General features: G+C 45.1%; 1 protein-coding gene across 4 annotated transcripts in view; it reads right to left on the bottom strand.

Moving 5' to 3' along the window:
• DIP2B (disco interacting protein 2 homolog B) overlaps window positions 1–17,780 on the bottom strand; it is a 65,513-nt gene that overhangs the window by 34,505 nt on the left and 13,228 nt on the right. For 3 of the 4 annotated variants that reach the window (XM_079329169.1, XM_079329170.1, XM_079329172.1), the window contains exon 2: window positions 4,481–4,552. In XM_079329169.1, the coding sequence (XP_079185295.1) occupies window positions 4,481–4,552 (72 nt within the window). Of the gene's footprint in view, window positions 1–4,480; window positions 4,553–16,616; window positions 16,639–17,780 lie in introns of those variants that run through there. The other variant, XM_079329171.1, reaches the window with a different exon arrangement.

Below are 17,780 nucleotides of genomic sequence, written 5' to 3'. Positions count from 1 at the left end.
ACAAACAAATATTCCCCTTTTTTTGGATATAGTAACAGATATCAGAGTCTGTATTTGCTTATCAAAACACACTCATCCCCTGTGCAGATGTGAGAGTGGCACAAAAAGCTGAATGGAAAAGGAAAAAGAGATTTCTGTGATTCAGGTGCAGGACCTGGACTCCAGAACAAAATTATTAATTCAAAACCTCATCAAAACACATCCAAAATATCAATTTGTGTCCCCTCCTGCCACTCCAGAACACATTCCATTGATAAGCACTTTAATATCATTTGCAGCATTTATTTGCCTTCACCAAACCCTGCAGAGTTTTATTTTGATCCAAAGACAACAGAGCTTCACAGGCCAAACAGAAAAGCTTCATGTGCACTTGAATATTTACAAATTCAGGCACCCACTAGATGTCAGCAGCAGATTTAACACTATTTTAAATGAATTATTAAATTCATATTCAGTTTTCTTTTGTAAAAGCATCACAGCAAACATGACATTCCAGTTAGGAAGGGATCAGAGGTGGCTCCAAGTGACATGACACAGACAGAACAAGCTCTTTGTTCCAATATTTTGCTCTGACATAATAACATGTTCCAGTGGCCTCACAAACACACAGGAGGGAAGAGTGGAAATCACTGATGGTTACACAACAAAGCAGCAGCACAGAGCCAAGGCTGGCAGGTGACAGGTGATTTATTTAACACTCCCTTTGGAATAATCCTGCTCCAGCTGCACTTTCTGCTGGCAGAAACATGACAAATATGACAGAGAGATGAAAAATGAATTCTTTTAGATTGGCTTTGAAGGATGCCATGGATTTGTTGACTTGTCTTTAGTTTCTAATGAGAATTGAGTGCTTTGTGATTGCTGTGTTTTGGGGAAGGGCCAATGATTTAGAGATTCAGAGAGTGAACCATCAGGAGATCAACAAGGAGAAATGTTTGCATGAATAACAAGGAGAGCAAGTGCCACGTGCACAAGGAAGCAGCTGCAGACCTGCCACTCCTTGAAAATGGGTTTTTTTGGGTTTTTTTTCAAGCTACATACCCATAAAAACATGGAAATAACCAATTTGAGCCTCCAGGGTTTCCAGGGCACACTCCCAGAACCAGGACAGCTGGCCCAGCTCCATGTGCTGTGCTTGCTGCTGACCCCATCATGGAGAATTCCCTGGAATTAGGGAATCCCTGGAATTAGGGGCTCTCTGGAATTAGGGAATCCCTGGAATTAGGGGCTCTCTGGAATTAGGGAATCCCTGGAATTAGGGGCCCTCTGGAATTAGGGGCTCCCTGGAATTAGGGACTCCCTGGAATTAGGGGCTCCCTGGAATTAGGGAATCCCTGGAATTAGGGAATCCCTGGAATTAGGGGCTCCCTGGAATTAGGGGCTCCCTGGAATTAGGGGCTCTCTGGAATTAGGGAATCCCTGGAATTAGGGAATCTCTGGAATTAGGGAATCCTTGGAATTAGGGGCTCCCTGGAATTAGGGGCTCTCTGGAATTAGGGAATCCCTGGAATTAGGGACTCCCTGGAATTAGGGAATCCCTGGAATTAGGGAATCCCTGGAATTAGGGGCTCCCTGGAATTAGGGGCTCTCTGGAATTAGGGAATCCCTGGAATTAGGGGCTCCCTGGAATTAGGGACTCCCTGGAATTAGGGAATCCCTGGAATTAGGGGCTCCCTGGAATTAGGGAATCCCTGGAATTAGGGAATCCCTGGAATTAGGGGCTCCCTGGAATTAGGGGCTCTCTGGAATTAGGGAATCCCTGGAATTAGGGGCTCCCTGGAATTAGGGACTCCCTGGAATTAGGGAATCCCTGGAATTAGGGGCTCCCTGGAATTAGGGAATCCCTGGAATTAGGGAATCCCTGGAATTAGAGGCTCCCTGGAATTAGGGGCTCTCTGGAATTAGGGAATCCCTGGAATTAGAGGCTCCCTGGAATTAGGGGCTCCCTGGAATTAGGGAATCCCTGGAATTAGGGAATCCCTGGAATTAGGGACTCCTGGAATTAGGGAATCCCTGGAATTAGGGGCTCTCTGGAATTAGGGACTCCTGGAATTAGGGGCTCCCTGGAATTAGGGGCTTCCTGGAATTAGGGAATCCCTGGAATTAGGGACTCTCTGGAATTAGGGGCTCCCTGGAATTAGGGAATCCCTGGAATTAGGGGCTTCCTGGAATTAGGGACTCCCTGGAATTAGGGACTCTCTGGAATTAGGGACTCCCTGGAATTAGGGAATCCCTGGAATTAGGGGCTCCCTGGAATTAGGGACTCTCTGGAATTAGGGGCTCCCTGGAATTAGGGACTCTCTGGAATTAGGGGCTCCCTGGAATTAGGGACTCCCTGGAATTAGGGAATCCCTGGAATTAGGGAATCCCTGGAATTAGGGGCTCCCTGGAATTAGGGGCTCTCTGGAATTAGGGAATCCCTGGAATTAGGGGCTCCCTGGAATTAGGGACTCCCTGGAATTAGGGAATCCCTGGAATTAGGGGCTCCCTGGAATTAGGGAATCCCTGGAATTAGGGAATCCCTGGAATTAGAGGCTCCCTGGAATTAGGGGCTCTCTGGAATTAGGGAATCCCTGGAATTAGGGGCTCCCTGGAATTAGGGAATCCCTGGAATTAGGGGCTCCCTGGAATTAGGGAATTCCTGGAATTAGGGGCTCCCTGGAATTAGGGAACCCCTGGAATTAGGGAATCCTTGGAATTAGGGGCTCTCTGGAATTAGGGAATCCTTGGAATTAGGGGCTCCCTGGAATTAGGGGCTCCCTGGAATTAGGGAATCCCTGGAATTAGGGGCTCCCTGGAATTAGGGACTCCCTGGAATTAGGGACCTCAGATTTTGGAATCTGCAGATTGCAGAGACTTTTCAGGACTTAGCAGCTAGATGGACCTTAATGGATATTACACCAGAAAAAAAAAAAAAAAAAAAAATCTTTAGGTAATTAACTCCTGAATAAGGAGGCAAGCTCCCAGAGGCCATGAGCAGCAAGAATCTCCCAAATGATCCTCTGGCATGTCCTGACATGTCACCTTCCCTCCCTCTCACTGCACATCCATAAAATGGAGACATTCCACCAGCCAACATCAGGCACAAAATGCCAGCAATAAGGATTTTGTTGTTATTGTTGTGGACTAAATTAATTTTCTTCTCATTACCAAGGTGACCTGATTGTGAATCCCTCATGCATGATTTCCACAGGGTTTTTCCAGCAGGAGATTCCCAGACAACTGGGTGTGAGATGTATGAAAAGCTGGGCTGGGAGGGCAATCAAACCTCTGGGTTAATTGGTGACCTCTGCCTGGACTTCAGCCCCACTGGCAGCTCTCAAAACCTCCACAATTAACACAGCACAGCCCAGTCTGGCCAAACATTTTTTTCCCCCCCCTCCTAATTAAATATTTTCTGGGACAAATCAAACATGTGCATAGTGCCAGGGTTGTGTTATCTCCAGAAGACTCAGGACAAAAGCAGAGCTGCCAAGAGCTCTGAAGCACCCAAGGATTCCCCATTTCCTGGCACAAATGCCAACCTGAGCAGTGCAAAACCTGCTCAACAAATACCTGCTTATCAAGAGGGATTAGTCATGTGGATATTATTTTTTGGTCTCTGTAACTAACAGAAATAGATTTGATAAATAGGCAGCAAGTGGAGATTCCCATCACATCCTGCTGCAGGGAGTGCTCAGCACTTGGGGAGCTGTTTGTAACAAAATCTCCATTTTGAAGGTTGAATTAAACTTTCTGCTTGCCTTGCTCCCTTCAGCACGTGGCTCAAACAGAATAAAATAATCTCAAACAAGGGAATGAGCCCCACCTTGAGATGAATAAACAAAATCCAAGCTGAGAAGCAGCTGGAGAGCAGGATCTGGGCAGTGCTTTGGGCTGAGAGCCTGCAAGTTGCCACATGACAATTTTATGTTCCCCCATCAAGTGGCTGAAGGGAGCTGCTGTCATTTCCCCCCAGTCATGTGGTTTTCATGGGCAATAAATGCACTTTGAGCTTTTACTCTTTATCAATATTTTTTGGCACTAGACCAAGCTCATTAAATTCCAGTTCAGGACTCTCTGTCACATCCAGTCACTGCCCAAAATCAGAACCAGACACATCAGTTTTTAATGGTTGAACATCTGAGTATATCAGTGACAATTAATTCTGGGTAAGCCCCAAAATAATGATTAAACACACATTCAGCCACTTCCTTCAGTTTACAATGAGATATATAATTATCCCACATCCAACCAGCTGAGCTGCTCAGGATCTCTGAACCAAAGGAAACAATTGTACCCAAAGGAGGTGACTTCAGCTACTCTGGCAAAATAATGCAACAAATTATAAAAATCCTGATGTTTTCCAACAAGGAATTAAGGTGGCTGAAGGACACAGACCAACACTGCAGTTCAGACATTTTTGAGAATATTTCCAGAATGGTTCTTGAGGGTGATTGATCTCTACAAAATCCTGATTCCAGACAAAACCAGGACCTACCTTGGGTTTGTGGCACATATGGAGCCAGCAGCTTTGCTCTCTTCTTCTCATACCCCTTCTGTGTGATGTCCCCTTAAAAAAAGCAAAGAAAACTCATTTAATCCCATTTAAATTTTGCATTTTGAGGTCTGCTTGCTTTTTTTTTTTTTCAGTGCCATGAAGGTTTCACCTGAACACAGCTGTAGAAAACCTGAAACTCAATAAATCCAAGCACATTAGGATTTCAAAGCTCCATATTACAGAACTTCTGCAGTTTCCCTTGGGATCAGAGACCTACACCATCCACTATTTAAATGCAATAACTTGGATCACAGCAGCTATCTCAATGGAATATCAAAGCAGTGAAAAACTAAAAAGGGCAACTGGGAGTGCATGAAAATATTGTGTAACCACAAAACAATTTAGGTGAACAAAGTGGGATAATTCCCAACCAAAAGTGTGAAGGGGAAGTGCAAATTCAGAGCCTTATCTCCAATTAATGAAACAGCAAAGTGAGTCCAGCAGCTGCTTAAGGTTCTCCAAAAACTGAGCAAGGATGGACAGACAACTTCCACACTCCCTGATCAGTGCCAGGGTCTCACCACCCTCACAGGGAGGAATTTCCTCCATATGTACAACCTAAATTTCTTCTCTTTCAGTCTGAACCTGTTCCCCCTGTCCTGTCACTGCAGCTCCTGGTGAATTGAATCCCCTTGCAGCCCTTTCAGACTCTGGAGTTGCTGTGAAATCTCCTCACAACTTCTCCATCTGGACATTCCCAGCTCTCCCAGCCTGTTTTTAGTCCCTTTATCAATTTGTGGTCTCCTCTGGACCTGTTCCAACAGCTGCACATCCTTCTGATGGTGGGGACAGAACTGGACACAGGACTCCAGGTGGGCTGTCACAAAAGCAGAGCAGAGGGGGAAATCCCCTCTGGAGTGATTATTATTAGAGTGATTACTCTAGAGACCACAATCAGCATTTGTAAACTTTTCCCTCTTTTAAAAAAAAACCCTAATCTGTCTGATCCTGGAGATGCACCATCTGGCTGCTGTCTTTTGTTTTAATTTCTCACATTACATCAGAACCACAAGAAAGACTGGAACCTTGGAGGGATTAAAACAAACAGCCCTGCAGCGTTTCAAGGCTCTTCATGGCACTTAGCACCTCCCATCTCCTGAGATGGGCACAGATCAAACACACAGCACCAAGAAAAACAGAATTATTTGCTATCAAGCTAAAATCAAGCCACAGTTCCACGATGACAAGAAGTGATGATCACAAACAGGATGTTTTCTTTGCTGTGAGCCTCGAGTGAGAGGGAACAGCCTCAGCCCCAGAGCAGCTCTGGCTGCAGGGTTTGCTCAGAACTGGATCCTCCTGCCACACCACAAAAGGGGATTTCAGCTCCCAACACCACCAGTGTCTCTGCTAAAACATTCCAAGTGCCCAGTTTGGTTCCAAAGGTGATTTGTGAAATGCCTGCAAAGGGGATGGACTCCATTCCTCAGCTCCACTCAAACACCAGTGGCACTTGAAACAGAGACCAAGAGTTTCAGAGCTGGAGTGGGACTTAAAGGCTTCAGAATGGCAGAGGTTTAGATAAGATATTGGGAAGAAACTCCTCCCTGCGAGGGTGCTGAGGTCCTGGAACAGGTTCCCAGAGCAGGGGCTGCCCCTGGAGCCTTGGAAGTGTCCAAGGCCAGGCTGGGCAGGGCTTGGAGCAACCTGGGACAGTGGGAGGTGACCCTGCCATGGCAGGGGTGGAACAGGATGAGGTTTAAGGTCTCTTCCAACCCAAACCATCCCATGACTCCATCCTGAGGTTTAAGGTCTCTTCCAACCCAAACCATCCCATTATTCCATCCTTCTCTGACTCCTGTTGCTCAGGGCAGGGTGTGCATCTGCATACAGAATTTTATCTCCCTCCTCTAAAACTCTGTTTGAGTCAGGGCCCAACAAGTCCAAACAAAGCCAGCAGCTGAAAAGGAGAATGTCCAAGCAAAGCAGGAATTTTAGAGTCTGACTGCAGAGCAGAGCTCAGGTGATGCTCACCCCATGGGGACAGGGACATGCAGGGACAGGGACAGGGATGGGACAGGGACAGGGACAGGGGCAGGGACAGGGACAGGGACAGGGACAGGGATGGGACAGGGACAGGTACAGGGACAGGGGCAGGGACAGGGACAGGGACAGGGACAGGGACAGGGGCAGGGACAGGGACAGGGACAGGTACAGGGGCAGGGACAGGGACAGGGACAGGGACAGGGACAGGGACAGGGACAGGGACAGGGACAGGGACAGCTGAGCTCCCAGTGCCCAGGGATGGCTAAGTGACCACAGCAGCTTCAAACCCACCAGCTTTGCCCAGTCTGCCTCCCCCTTCAGAGGCAGAGGATTGTGGAGTGTCCTGAGCTGGAAGAGACTCACCAGGATCATCCATCCATGCACAGACACCCCAAAATCCCACCCTGGGCATCCCTAGTGCAGTGTCTGAATTCTCCTGGAGCTCTGGCAGTGCTCATTCCTTGGGGAACCTTCTGGGTTCCCTAAAATCCAACCTAAATCCCTCCTGGCACAGCTGCAGCCCTTCCCTGTGTCCTGTCCCTGTCACAGGGAGCTCAGAGCTCCATCCCCCTGTCCCTGACCTGGACCCTCTCCTGCAGCTTCAGATTTTTGATATCCTGGGACTGGAGCAGATGGTGACAATCCCCCCCCCAGTGACACTGGCTCTGGTGGCCCCCAGGACAAGGTGACCCTTTGGGCTCCCAGAACACTCACACCCATCTGGGAGGGACACAGAGCCAGGGGATGGACCCTGCAGGAATAAACAGAGAGGGGAGGGATTTCTCCTTTGTTCACAGCTTGTTATTCTGTGATTAATTTCTCCACAGGATTTAATTGTACTCCTGGCATTGGTGGTTACACACTACATCTAATGAAACATTTGCCACAGAAAATGGTTGGAATTAGTAAGGAATACAACATACACAAATAATGTAAGTACATTATGAACAAACACCAGAATTTTAAATAGTGGCAGCACCCCATTCTGTTTCACATGCTGGGAAACAAGAATTCTCTCTAATTACCAATAAAACAAACCCATCAACACTGGAATGAACAGAATAGTTCCCAGGGAAATCTGAAACCAAGGTGAGATACTACTGAGAAACAAGAAGGGAACTCAGGCCACAACACTATTTGCAACCTCCACTGTCATGTGGTGCACATTGCTGATATTATTGTAAAAAGGATTCTCTCAGCATAAACCAATAAAAAAAAAATCCTAATGCTATTTGGCAAAAGCAGAGAAGTTCCAAGGAGAAAAATTCAAGCAATAAATATAATAAAGCTGATAGATTCCTGAGACTCCCTGGCAGTGCTCTGTCTTCCTGCTGAATTTCCAATTCCATCTGAATTTTTATTTTGTTGTAACATAAAAAAAATAGATCAACCATTATTTGACAGACAGATTGACAGTCTCAATCCTGCAGAGGATTAGAAAATGTGAAGTTTCAATTTTGAGACCAGCCCCTACTGAAATGGAACTGGGCAGCAGGGACTGAAAGGTTTGGGGAAGGAGATAAATCTGATTTTTTTTTTTTTTTGGTGTCAACCAAACCACAACCACCTGAAATAAAGCTCCAGTAACACACAGGGATTGTCCTCTCAGGAAAAACTTCATGTGCAGGAATGGGGGCAGGTGTGGAGTCACCTCATGGGTGATTTGACTACTCCACCACAACTGGCACAATTGTCACATCCAGCCTTGGGAACAGGAGTGCCTCTGACACATGGAATGAACTTATTCAATAAAACCTCTTTTCTGCTGATGCACAGTCCAAATTTGGTACCAATCCACTGACACACACACAAAGAATCACCAGAGGAGAAGTTTTGTTTCACTCTGTTCCTTTTTTGCTGATTTACAGGAAATGGAAGTGGTGAGATCTGGACACAGATTTCCTCATGGAATATCATAAATTAAAACCACAGGAAGAGCACCAGGACAACAGAGCTGCAAACTCTGGAACCATTCCCTCCTCTGACATAAACCTTGTCAATCATTAACCCCCTTGCACAAATAAAAACTCTCTGGGTGCTGAACTGTCCCAGAGAGCTCAAAACCCACCCTGAGAAGCACAAGATGCAAGACAGGGCACCACAAAAAAACAAACCAGAGCTGATCATTTGGCTATAAAATGCTGTTTGTTCACCCCCCCAAAGGAAGAAATTCAAACAACAAACAATGCTGAGAGTCTCCTGGCTCCCTGCCAGCCAGCACCCATCTGTGTTCTGTTCATTCTGCATTCATCCACACCCCCAGAGAGTGGAGGCTGAGCCTCCCCAGTGAGGCTCTGCCCAGGAAAAGGGGTTCAGCTCCAAGGGAGCAGCTCCAGGGGTCTCAGAGAGATCAGAGAGCTGAGCTGCTGCAGTCACTGAGTCAGGGGAGGGGGGTCTGTGAATCCTTCAGGGAGAAATCAGAGTGCAGAAATTGAATTAAATGCATTGAAATATGTTAAGCCACTCACACATAAGGTAGAAGTGTAAGTTTTAAGATAAGTGAGTTTTAATGAACTCTAATGCTTTCAGTAAGTAAAAAGTTTAGATGCCAGAGTAGCAGTGGGAGTTCTAGAGAAAGTTAAAAAACATGCTGATGTTTTCAGCAGAGGCTCCAGGACCATGGTTGTGACAGTACTTAAACAGAGCTATAGTAAAAATAGAGCTATAGTAAATTACAGAGCTATAGTAAAAATAGAGCTATAGTAAATTACAGAGCTACAGTAAAAATATTCATTTCTCAAACAGAACAAGATAAGCTGTATGTGTAGTCTGTACATAGCCTAGCCTGTTAAAAAACTAGAATTCTAATAAGTTAAAAATTGGTGGTCTGAGTTTGTGTCTCAGCTTGTTAAGAAAATTCTTTATAAGAGTTTGTATTGGAAAGAGTTGGTGCTTTAGGCATTTGCTTCTTACCATTTACTTTTGTGCTTTTGCTTTTTGCCATCACTTTTGAGACTGATGTGCTTTGCAATAAATAAACTTTTTAGCAATTATTAGTTACTTGCTCATCTAAAATAAAATTAAAATAATATAAAAATTAAAATAAATAAAAATTAAAATAAAACTGACAGAGGTTGTTAAGCTCACCCTGAGCTGCTGCTGTGCTGGAGGAAGAGGTTTTTCTTCCTTCCTGCAGCTCTGCTGAGCCCCAGCTCCATCCTCAGCACCCAGAGGTGATGCCCTGGAACAGACTGGGTGCAAACACAGCCCCAGCAGCACAACCATCATCTGATCCTCATGGTTCTTGGGGAAAATACAGAATCCTCATGGTGCAAATACAGCTGGGGAGGTCTGAGCACTGGGAGAGCAAGAAAAAGGATGGAATTGTAATGACAGAGCCCAGGGAAGGCAAGAGAAGGACAGGGAAGGGCAGGGAAGGGCAGAGAAACTCTGGAGAAGCCAGAGAAGCCCAGGGAAGGACACCTGAGCAGCCTGGATGTCACACCTGCACTGGGTGCCCAGGGAAGCACACCTGGATGTCACACCTGTCTGTCACACCTGTCTGGCACACCTGTCACACCTGGCTGTCACACCTGGATATCACACCTGGCTGTCACACCTGGATATCACACCTGTCTGGCACACCTGGCTGTCACACCTGGCTGGCACACCTGGCTGTCACACCTGTCTGTCACACCTGTCTGTCACACCTGTCTGTCACACCTGGCTGTCTCTCACACCTGGCTGGCACAGCTGGCTGTCTGGCACACCTGTCTGGCACACCTGTCTGTCACACCTGGCTGTCACACCTGTCTGTCACACCTGGCTGTCTGTCACACCTGGCTGTCACACCTGGCTGTCACACCTGGCTGTCTCTCACACCTGGCTGTCACACCTGGCTGTCACACCTGTCTGGCTGTCACACCTGTCACACCTGTCTGTCACACCTGGCTGTCACACCTGGCTGTCTGTCACACCTGGCTGTCACACCTGTCACACCTGGCTGTCACACCTGTCTGTCACACCTGTCTGCCACACCTGGCTGTCACACCTGGCTGTCACACCTGTCACACCTGTCTGTCACACCTGTCTGTCACCTGCACTCAGCCCGTGCCCAGAGCAGCCCCGGGAGCGCCGCCCCTCCCCCACTGACGCTTTTCAGCAATTAGCGCTGATGATCTGCTGGAACCAGCGGTGCTCAATCCGTGCAAGGTGGTGACACCCGCTAATCCTGCTGGCTCAGACAATGCTCCTCTTTCAACATCCCTGCTCCCCTTCCCCCACGCAATGAGAACACTCAATCATTTACTGTCTAACAAAACCATAATTACTACAGTGCAGAAATTAAGGAAAATGATCACGTAGGGCACAGCATCTCCTCAACAAAGCCTCCAAACACTGGGCTGCAGCAAGGAAAAGATTCCAATTGGAAAGCTGTTTGTGTGCATTAAAAAAAAAAAAAATAAAACATCTGTTGATGTTTTCAACAGTTTGTGCTACCAGGGAATCCTGGTGGTGCTTCTGGTATTAGCCCTAAGCACAGACTAAAAGCAAACACGACAAAAAGATTGTAACAAAAGTAATTAAATTATTCTGTTATCACTGGTGGATTTCAGGTCTCACCCCTATAAATGACCTGATGATTTGGCCTTTCTTGCAACATCTCCCCGTGGTTTTATCACCTCAAACCTGCCCTCAAAGAGCAGAACACAAAGTCTGGAGGACCAACACTGAGACAATGACCAGAAATGCTGCTGAAAGTGCAAAATGTTCTTTTGCTGCACCTCCAGACAAAGCCTTTGAAGTGTGACTGGAGTGGCAGGCAGCACATTTGAGAAACCCAAAGTGAGGATTAAGTGCACTTGTGGGCAAAAAATGGGCACAAGATCGAGCCAGCACTTAGTAAGGAATGCTGTCATCACCCATTTGTGCACTTAGAGCTGGGTGCCACCTTTATTAAAGATGAAATTCCTCCCTGTGAGGATGGGGAGGGCCTGGCACAGGCTGTGCAGAGGAGCTGTGGCAGCTCCATCCCTGAAGTGTCCAGGGTCACTGGACAAGGCTTGGGGACACCTGGGATAGTGGAAGGTGTCCCTGCCCACAGCAGGGGTGGAACAAGGTGGGATTTAAGTTCTCTTCTACCTCGAGCCAGTTTGGGATTCTGTGATTTTCCTGGAGAACTGGTAACTTGTAGACAACCCACACTCTCCCCAGTGGTTTTACCAAGGGTTAAAACTGAGACATCCTCAGTCCCAGGCTTCAGCAAGCCAAAACACAACATTTAAACCCTTTTTTCTAAGGCTGTGTGCTCAAATAAACTGTACCTGTGCAATGGCCTTAAACTCCTCCCACCACTCTTAGCTACATCTGCAGCACAAAAACTCCATTTGAAACAAGTTTAGACAATTGCCTTGTTCTGTTTGAGGCCAAGTGATGATGCAGCTTCAAAGATTCCCTCCTCCTTCCTTTGGGTGAAGCTGTATATCAGGTTTCCTTCTTGGAGACAACAGCAAGGTCTGTGAATTAACAATCTTCCAGAAAAAAAAAAAAAAGTGATTTATTGAGAGAAACGACACTTTACTCACTGTAGTTGTCACCAAAAATCCAGGCCAGGTTTGGGCTCTGCAATTCCCCTTTAACAGCAGCATTGTATTGCCAGCAGCAGCATGAATAGGGCACTGAAAAGCCAGAGGGGCTCACAAAGCTGCGTTTGTTGGGCACAAGCATTAAACTGCTCCAATCTCGGTGTTCAAAGTTTCACAGACAGATCAGCTCCAGATTAATTTACACACACAGAACAAGCAGACTTGGCTGCAGCACTGTGGGGGCTCTGTTCTGCAGCTCCAAAACCCTTTGCTAAAAGCTTAGGAGTGTTGCTTTACCAAATTCAAACTATTTTAATCTCAACATTTATTATTTCAAAAGAATTCCATTCAAGATGAGGTTCAAGGTCTGGGTTATCCCAGTTCACAAGGTGCTCTTCACCCGGGGTCACTCACTGGGTGCCATAAACCTTTAGGGGTTTTTTTTTGTTGTTGTTTTAACTTCAGGCAGTAAATCCAACTTGTGAAACTGTACAGAAGAATGTCTTTATCTTGCAGCAGCATTTCTGAGTTGCAGTGTCCTGGATTCACCCGTCTGGGCTGTGTATTTCCAGCTGTAATCTTCCAGGCCATATGTGATGCATCACCAAGTGGGTGAGCTGAGGACAGGGCTCAGTCCCTCCTGTACACCTGGGCAGGGGACATTGGTGACAAAAAGGTGTCACCAAGACACAGCTGGTGATTTATCATGGGTTTTTCTGCTGAAAACACCACTATCCAAGGGCAGCAAAATGAGTTCTCAGGGGTTTTGGGAGCCAGGGCTGGGAATAGCAGAGGCTCTGGTGGGTGTGACAGCTCTGGGTGATTCTTCTCTCCCAGCAGACATGAGAACGTGCTCAGCTCACCGTGACTGTGTGTGGCTCATGCAGCATCACTGGGCTCTGGTATCCTTATTTAAATTTTATTTAAAGGACTTCATCACCTACATTGGTCAAAGGACTTCTCCTTCACCTCCAGGCAAGAGCTAAAAGCCAGAATGACTTTGCCTTTCAGATGCTCAGCTGGGACAATGGGATGTAAAATGTTCATTAGGAGGAATTTCTTCATGGAAAGGGCAGTTAAACATTGGAAGGGGCTGCCCAGGGAGGTTTGGAATCCCCATCCCTGGAGGTGTCCAAAATCTGAGTGGATGTGGCATTCAGAGCTCTGGGCTGATGACAAGGTGAGGATTCCATCACCTCAGAGGCCTTTTCCAGCCTCCAGGATTCTGAGATTCTGTGATCAGCCACACAAATCATGCTGCCAATGCACAGTTAACACCCACCCTTCCAAAAGGTAAAATGTTCTTAAAAAAGCTCCAAAGATTCTTCAAGATAAACTCTTAAAACCTTCAACTCCATCAGGTAATTGTGTTAACCCTGATAACCCAAAACACAGGTTCTGCTCAGCTGCCTCCAACCAACACCTACAAAATCCAATCATCAAAGTAAACTTTATATGAGATATTCTATTGCAGTCATATAAATTTTACATCACCCATAAAATCTATGTACAGCAAATGCACATAAACAGTTGAATTCCACATACAAATAAAAAAATCTTTCATGTAACCCCATGCTAGGAATAAAAAGTAAAAATCCTTTCAATAGCTACAACTTGTCTTTTGGGGAAAATTTTCCCTCCTGAATGCAACAAACCCAAGGCTTTGTCACAAACAGGATTTTACAAAATCTGTTCAGGAGAAATGTTTTCATCTATTTTTAATATGAGAACCATGTGAGTTGAGAGGCAGGAAGCACTGCAGGGTTTTAACACCAGAACAATCTGCAGGAGGGGATCACACATGTACCCAAAAACCAGCTGAGCTGAGTAAAGCAAGAGCATTAAACAACCCAGCTGAAGTGATTCTACCCTGAATAATTCTTTCTGCTCACAGCCACCAGCAGAAATTCCCAAGTATTCAATCCCCAGCACAAGTGCAGAGCTCACACTCTCCCACCAGACTGAAAAGCAAAGTTTCCCAGGAAGTGACTAAACTGTGATTCAGCCCTTGATTCAGGCATTGTCACCCTCCAGGTAACACTGGATTATTTGAGCTGGGAGTGCTGATAACTCTCCCAGGAGTTGCCTGTCCAGCCCAACAACAGCAGATTACACACAAGCCCTGCCTGCTCTGGCAGTCTGAACTTTCTACAAGGGACAGACAAGTGTGGACAGATGATTTTTCCAAATCAAACCTGGTTTTAGGCCAGGTTTAAAACAAAGACAAAGCTATGCTGGCACCCAAAGAGATTAAACCAAGTTACTGTGGGTTTGAATCATGTGTGTGACTCCTGTCAGCCTCCTTTCCTTGGCTCTCAGGTGTCAATATTTAATATTTCTCTTGATTTTCATTTTTAACATGGACTCCTTGCTGGTAATTCTCCTCCCATCCTGACAACACAGCAACACCTTTCCAACCATAGCAAAAAGGCAGTTTGGGTACACAGCCCACTTCAATCCAGCTGGAGCTACTTTTCTTAAGTAAATCCAAGATTCTTGGATAAGATGCAAGAAGAGAAGAAAGAAATTAAGAGCAATTATTGCCCTATCTGGTGATCAAACACAGCTGCTCACATCAAGTGCTCAGCAACTCCAACCTGCCCTTACACAGAGCACAGAACCTAACCCAGTTGGCACCTCAGCCAGCACAGTAATTATGTATTTCCAGATGGGATAATGCTATTCCAAGTCACAGCCATGAGGTTGATGATTATGCATGATGAAATAAAGAAAGAGAACTTGATGGAAGCACTGGTACTTAACAAAATCCCTCCTGAAACAAAACCCAACTGAAAAATAGAAGCAACCAAGCACGGTGAACAATCAATTGTAGGAATGAATCTTTTCAAAAATCAAGATCAAAATCACAGCCCTCCTGCCCTGGTTTTCCTAAGGAGTCAGTATCAAGTGTGTATTCATAAGGATTTTACTCCCATTCCATAGAAAAAGCAGCAGAGAAAGTGGTGGCTGCTTAAGAGAGCAAAATAAAGAGAAAAAATAAGAGAAATAAGCAAAAAAAATTAAGAAAACTAAGTAAAAAAAAAACCTTTTTTTTTTTTTTTTTTTTTTTTTTTCTTAAGAGAAAAAAAAAGTTTCTCCCAAAGCACTGAAATGTGGAGCAGAGCCCCAAGTCACTGCACAACCAGTGCTCACTCCAGGACAGTCACTATTAAACAGGATTAGTCACCAGAGCAGGATCCCACTACTTAAAGGCAAAGCAATACAATTATTAAACTTTTACCAGTCTCCAATTAGTGTGTGACACCTGTAATTTGACTGGAGCCTCCCACCAAATTCCTGACAGAGGCAGCAGCAGCTCCAGGAGCAGCACAGAGATTTCTACTAATTCCCTTCAAACCTGACTGGTGGGAACCAAAATAATTCATTCAATACCCTGAAAGAGAGAAGAGAAGAGAAGAGAAGAGAAGAGAAGAGAAGAGAAGAGAAGAGAAGAGAAGAGAAGAGAAGAGAAGAGAAGAGAAGAGAAGAGAAGAGAAGAGAAGAGAAGAGAAGAGAAGAGAAGAGAAGAGAAGAGAAGAGAAGAGAAGAGAAGAGAAGAGAAGAGAAGAGAAGAGAGAAGAGAGAAGAGAGAAGAGAGAAGAAAGAGAAGAGGAGGAGGACAGAAGAGAGAGAGAAGAGAAAAGAGAAGAGGAAAAAAATGGGAAAGGAAAAAGGGGAAAGGAAAAGGAAAATCCAGGAAAGGAAAAGGAAAATCCAGGAATTGATATCCCAGGAATGGACAGCCCAGACCAGCTCTGCTGCACTCAACAGCATAACCCATTCAAGTCAGCTACAAGCCTGGAAAACCAGATTTAAACAGACAGAGCAGAAGAAAAATGTCCTGCCCAGCATGGCCTGAGCAGCAGATCCCAGGCTCTGTGCTCAGCCTGGGCTGTGTGAAGCTTTCAGTTGTGTTTCCATCAGCATCCACAGCTCCTTAGTGCTGAGGAAAGCCTGTTGGCACAGCACCAGCAGCTAAAAAATCCCCATTTTGCTGTCAGCTGCAGGGCTCTTCACAAGCAGGATCACAGCAGGAGCCACTTGTGCTCAGGGCTCTTTGGGCAGAGTCAGTGTCTGCTCCAGCACAGCTTTGTTCCTGCTGAGGAGCAGGATGTGGCAAGATCCTTCTCATGTGAAAGCCTTGAAAAGATCAAAATAATGAGCAAAGAGAGCCCAACACCCAACTGCACTTTGTAAACTTACCCCAAAGTCACTGAACTTGGATGCTGCAGGGGAGAATGGATTTTTCTCCCAGCACACCTATTCCTCCTAATTAACAAAGCATATTAATAGTTTTTAAAAAATAATTACATACAATTTTTAAATAGGAAAAAACCATCCTTTTACCATAAAGAGAAGGTGCAGTCAATTTACAGCCTTTGTTATGCAGGGTATTGTGATATCACCCTGATATTTCTGTTGTTCCCATAATGGAATTTTCTATCAGTACATCACCATCAAAACACATTTTTACAAAACTGGGAGGACATACATCCCTTCCACACTGACACCAATGCATCCTGAACCAAAATAAACAGATCTAAAATTAAAAAAATCTTATTCACCAGCCATCTCCAAATCCTCAACTACTTCTGACAGAGGATTTTCCTCGTGCTGCCTCTCTCAGGGTGCAATGGCTCCTCTTCCAATTTAAATAAACTGATTTCTCAAATGTCTCACTCATAGAGGGAAGGAAGTATGGAGAAATCAGCAGGATTATTTAAGAGCACACAGTCAGCAACTTGAGAAAAACTAAAAGAACACAAACAAAAGGGGTTCTCATGTGCTGACCTGCCTTCATGTCCTGCTCTGTTCACTTGACCAAAATGTCTTGAATTTGGGGGAAAAAAAAAGGAACTTTATGTCTAATAACAAGCAAAAATTCCATGGTGTATTTGCACTAATAAGGTACAATCTCTCCAAGATCAAACTTACTGTAAAAATAGGTCCAAAGTTATGAAATATTTATATCAACTTCTATGAACAGATTTCAGCCCTAACCAGGTAAAAGCTGGACCTTGTCACCAAAACACTGCTTGGCTCTGGAAAAGTAGGAACTGCTGGTTCTGTTTTCTGGTTAAAATCATGGGGAAGTTACTCACAGAACAAGATGAGCTTCTTAAAAATATTTCAGTAATAAATCAAAACAAATAAACCTTACTTGCACACCCTAAGTGAATCCAAATGCTCTCTCCAGTTGTCCTCACATCCAGCAGCACAGGAAGCCTGAAAAAGCTGCTAAAAGCCTGAAGAAGCCCTAAATTAAATATTCATACTCTGAAAATGATGAAGCCAGCACTAACCCCAAGCAAGAGATGAAAGATTTCCTGCAATGGGTGATGCTGAGCTGGAATTCATGAATGAGGAAGGCACTGGTAGCTCTGAATTTGTCACTTGGGGATTTTCCTGAGATGCTCCTTCACTTTTCAGTTCCCTAACACAGAACTACCCCCCATTTCCTCCAATTTAGGATCCCTGCTTGGTCAGGTTTTAATAACAACCTGAAAGCATTTGTTGAAAGCTCCTAAAAAATAATTGAATGATGACATCAATTACTTAATTTTAATGAGAGTGAGATCATATTTTAATTTTCCATTCTGCATTCAATTTCAAGCAAAGGTGACTGTGCAGTTTCTCTCAGCAATAGCCAATGTCCCTCCAAGGTGGAAGCAGAATTACTTTCAATAACAAACTACACTTTATTACCTTATTTCTCATTAGCAGTTAAT

The sequence above is a fragment of the Erithacus rubecula genome (genome assembly GCF_903797595.1).
Source record: "Erithacus rubecula genome assembly, chromosome: 31".
NCBI classification, from domain to species: Eukaryota; Metazoa; Chordata; class Aves; order Passeriformes; family Muscicapidae; genus Erithacus; species Erithacus rubecula.
This window is presented reverse-complemented; position numbering and strand designations above follow the sequence as displayed.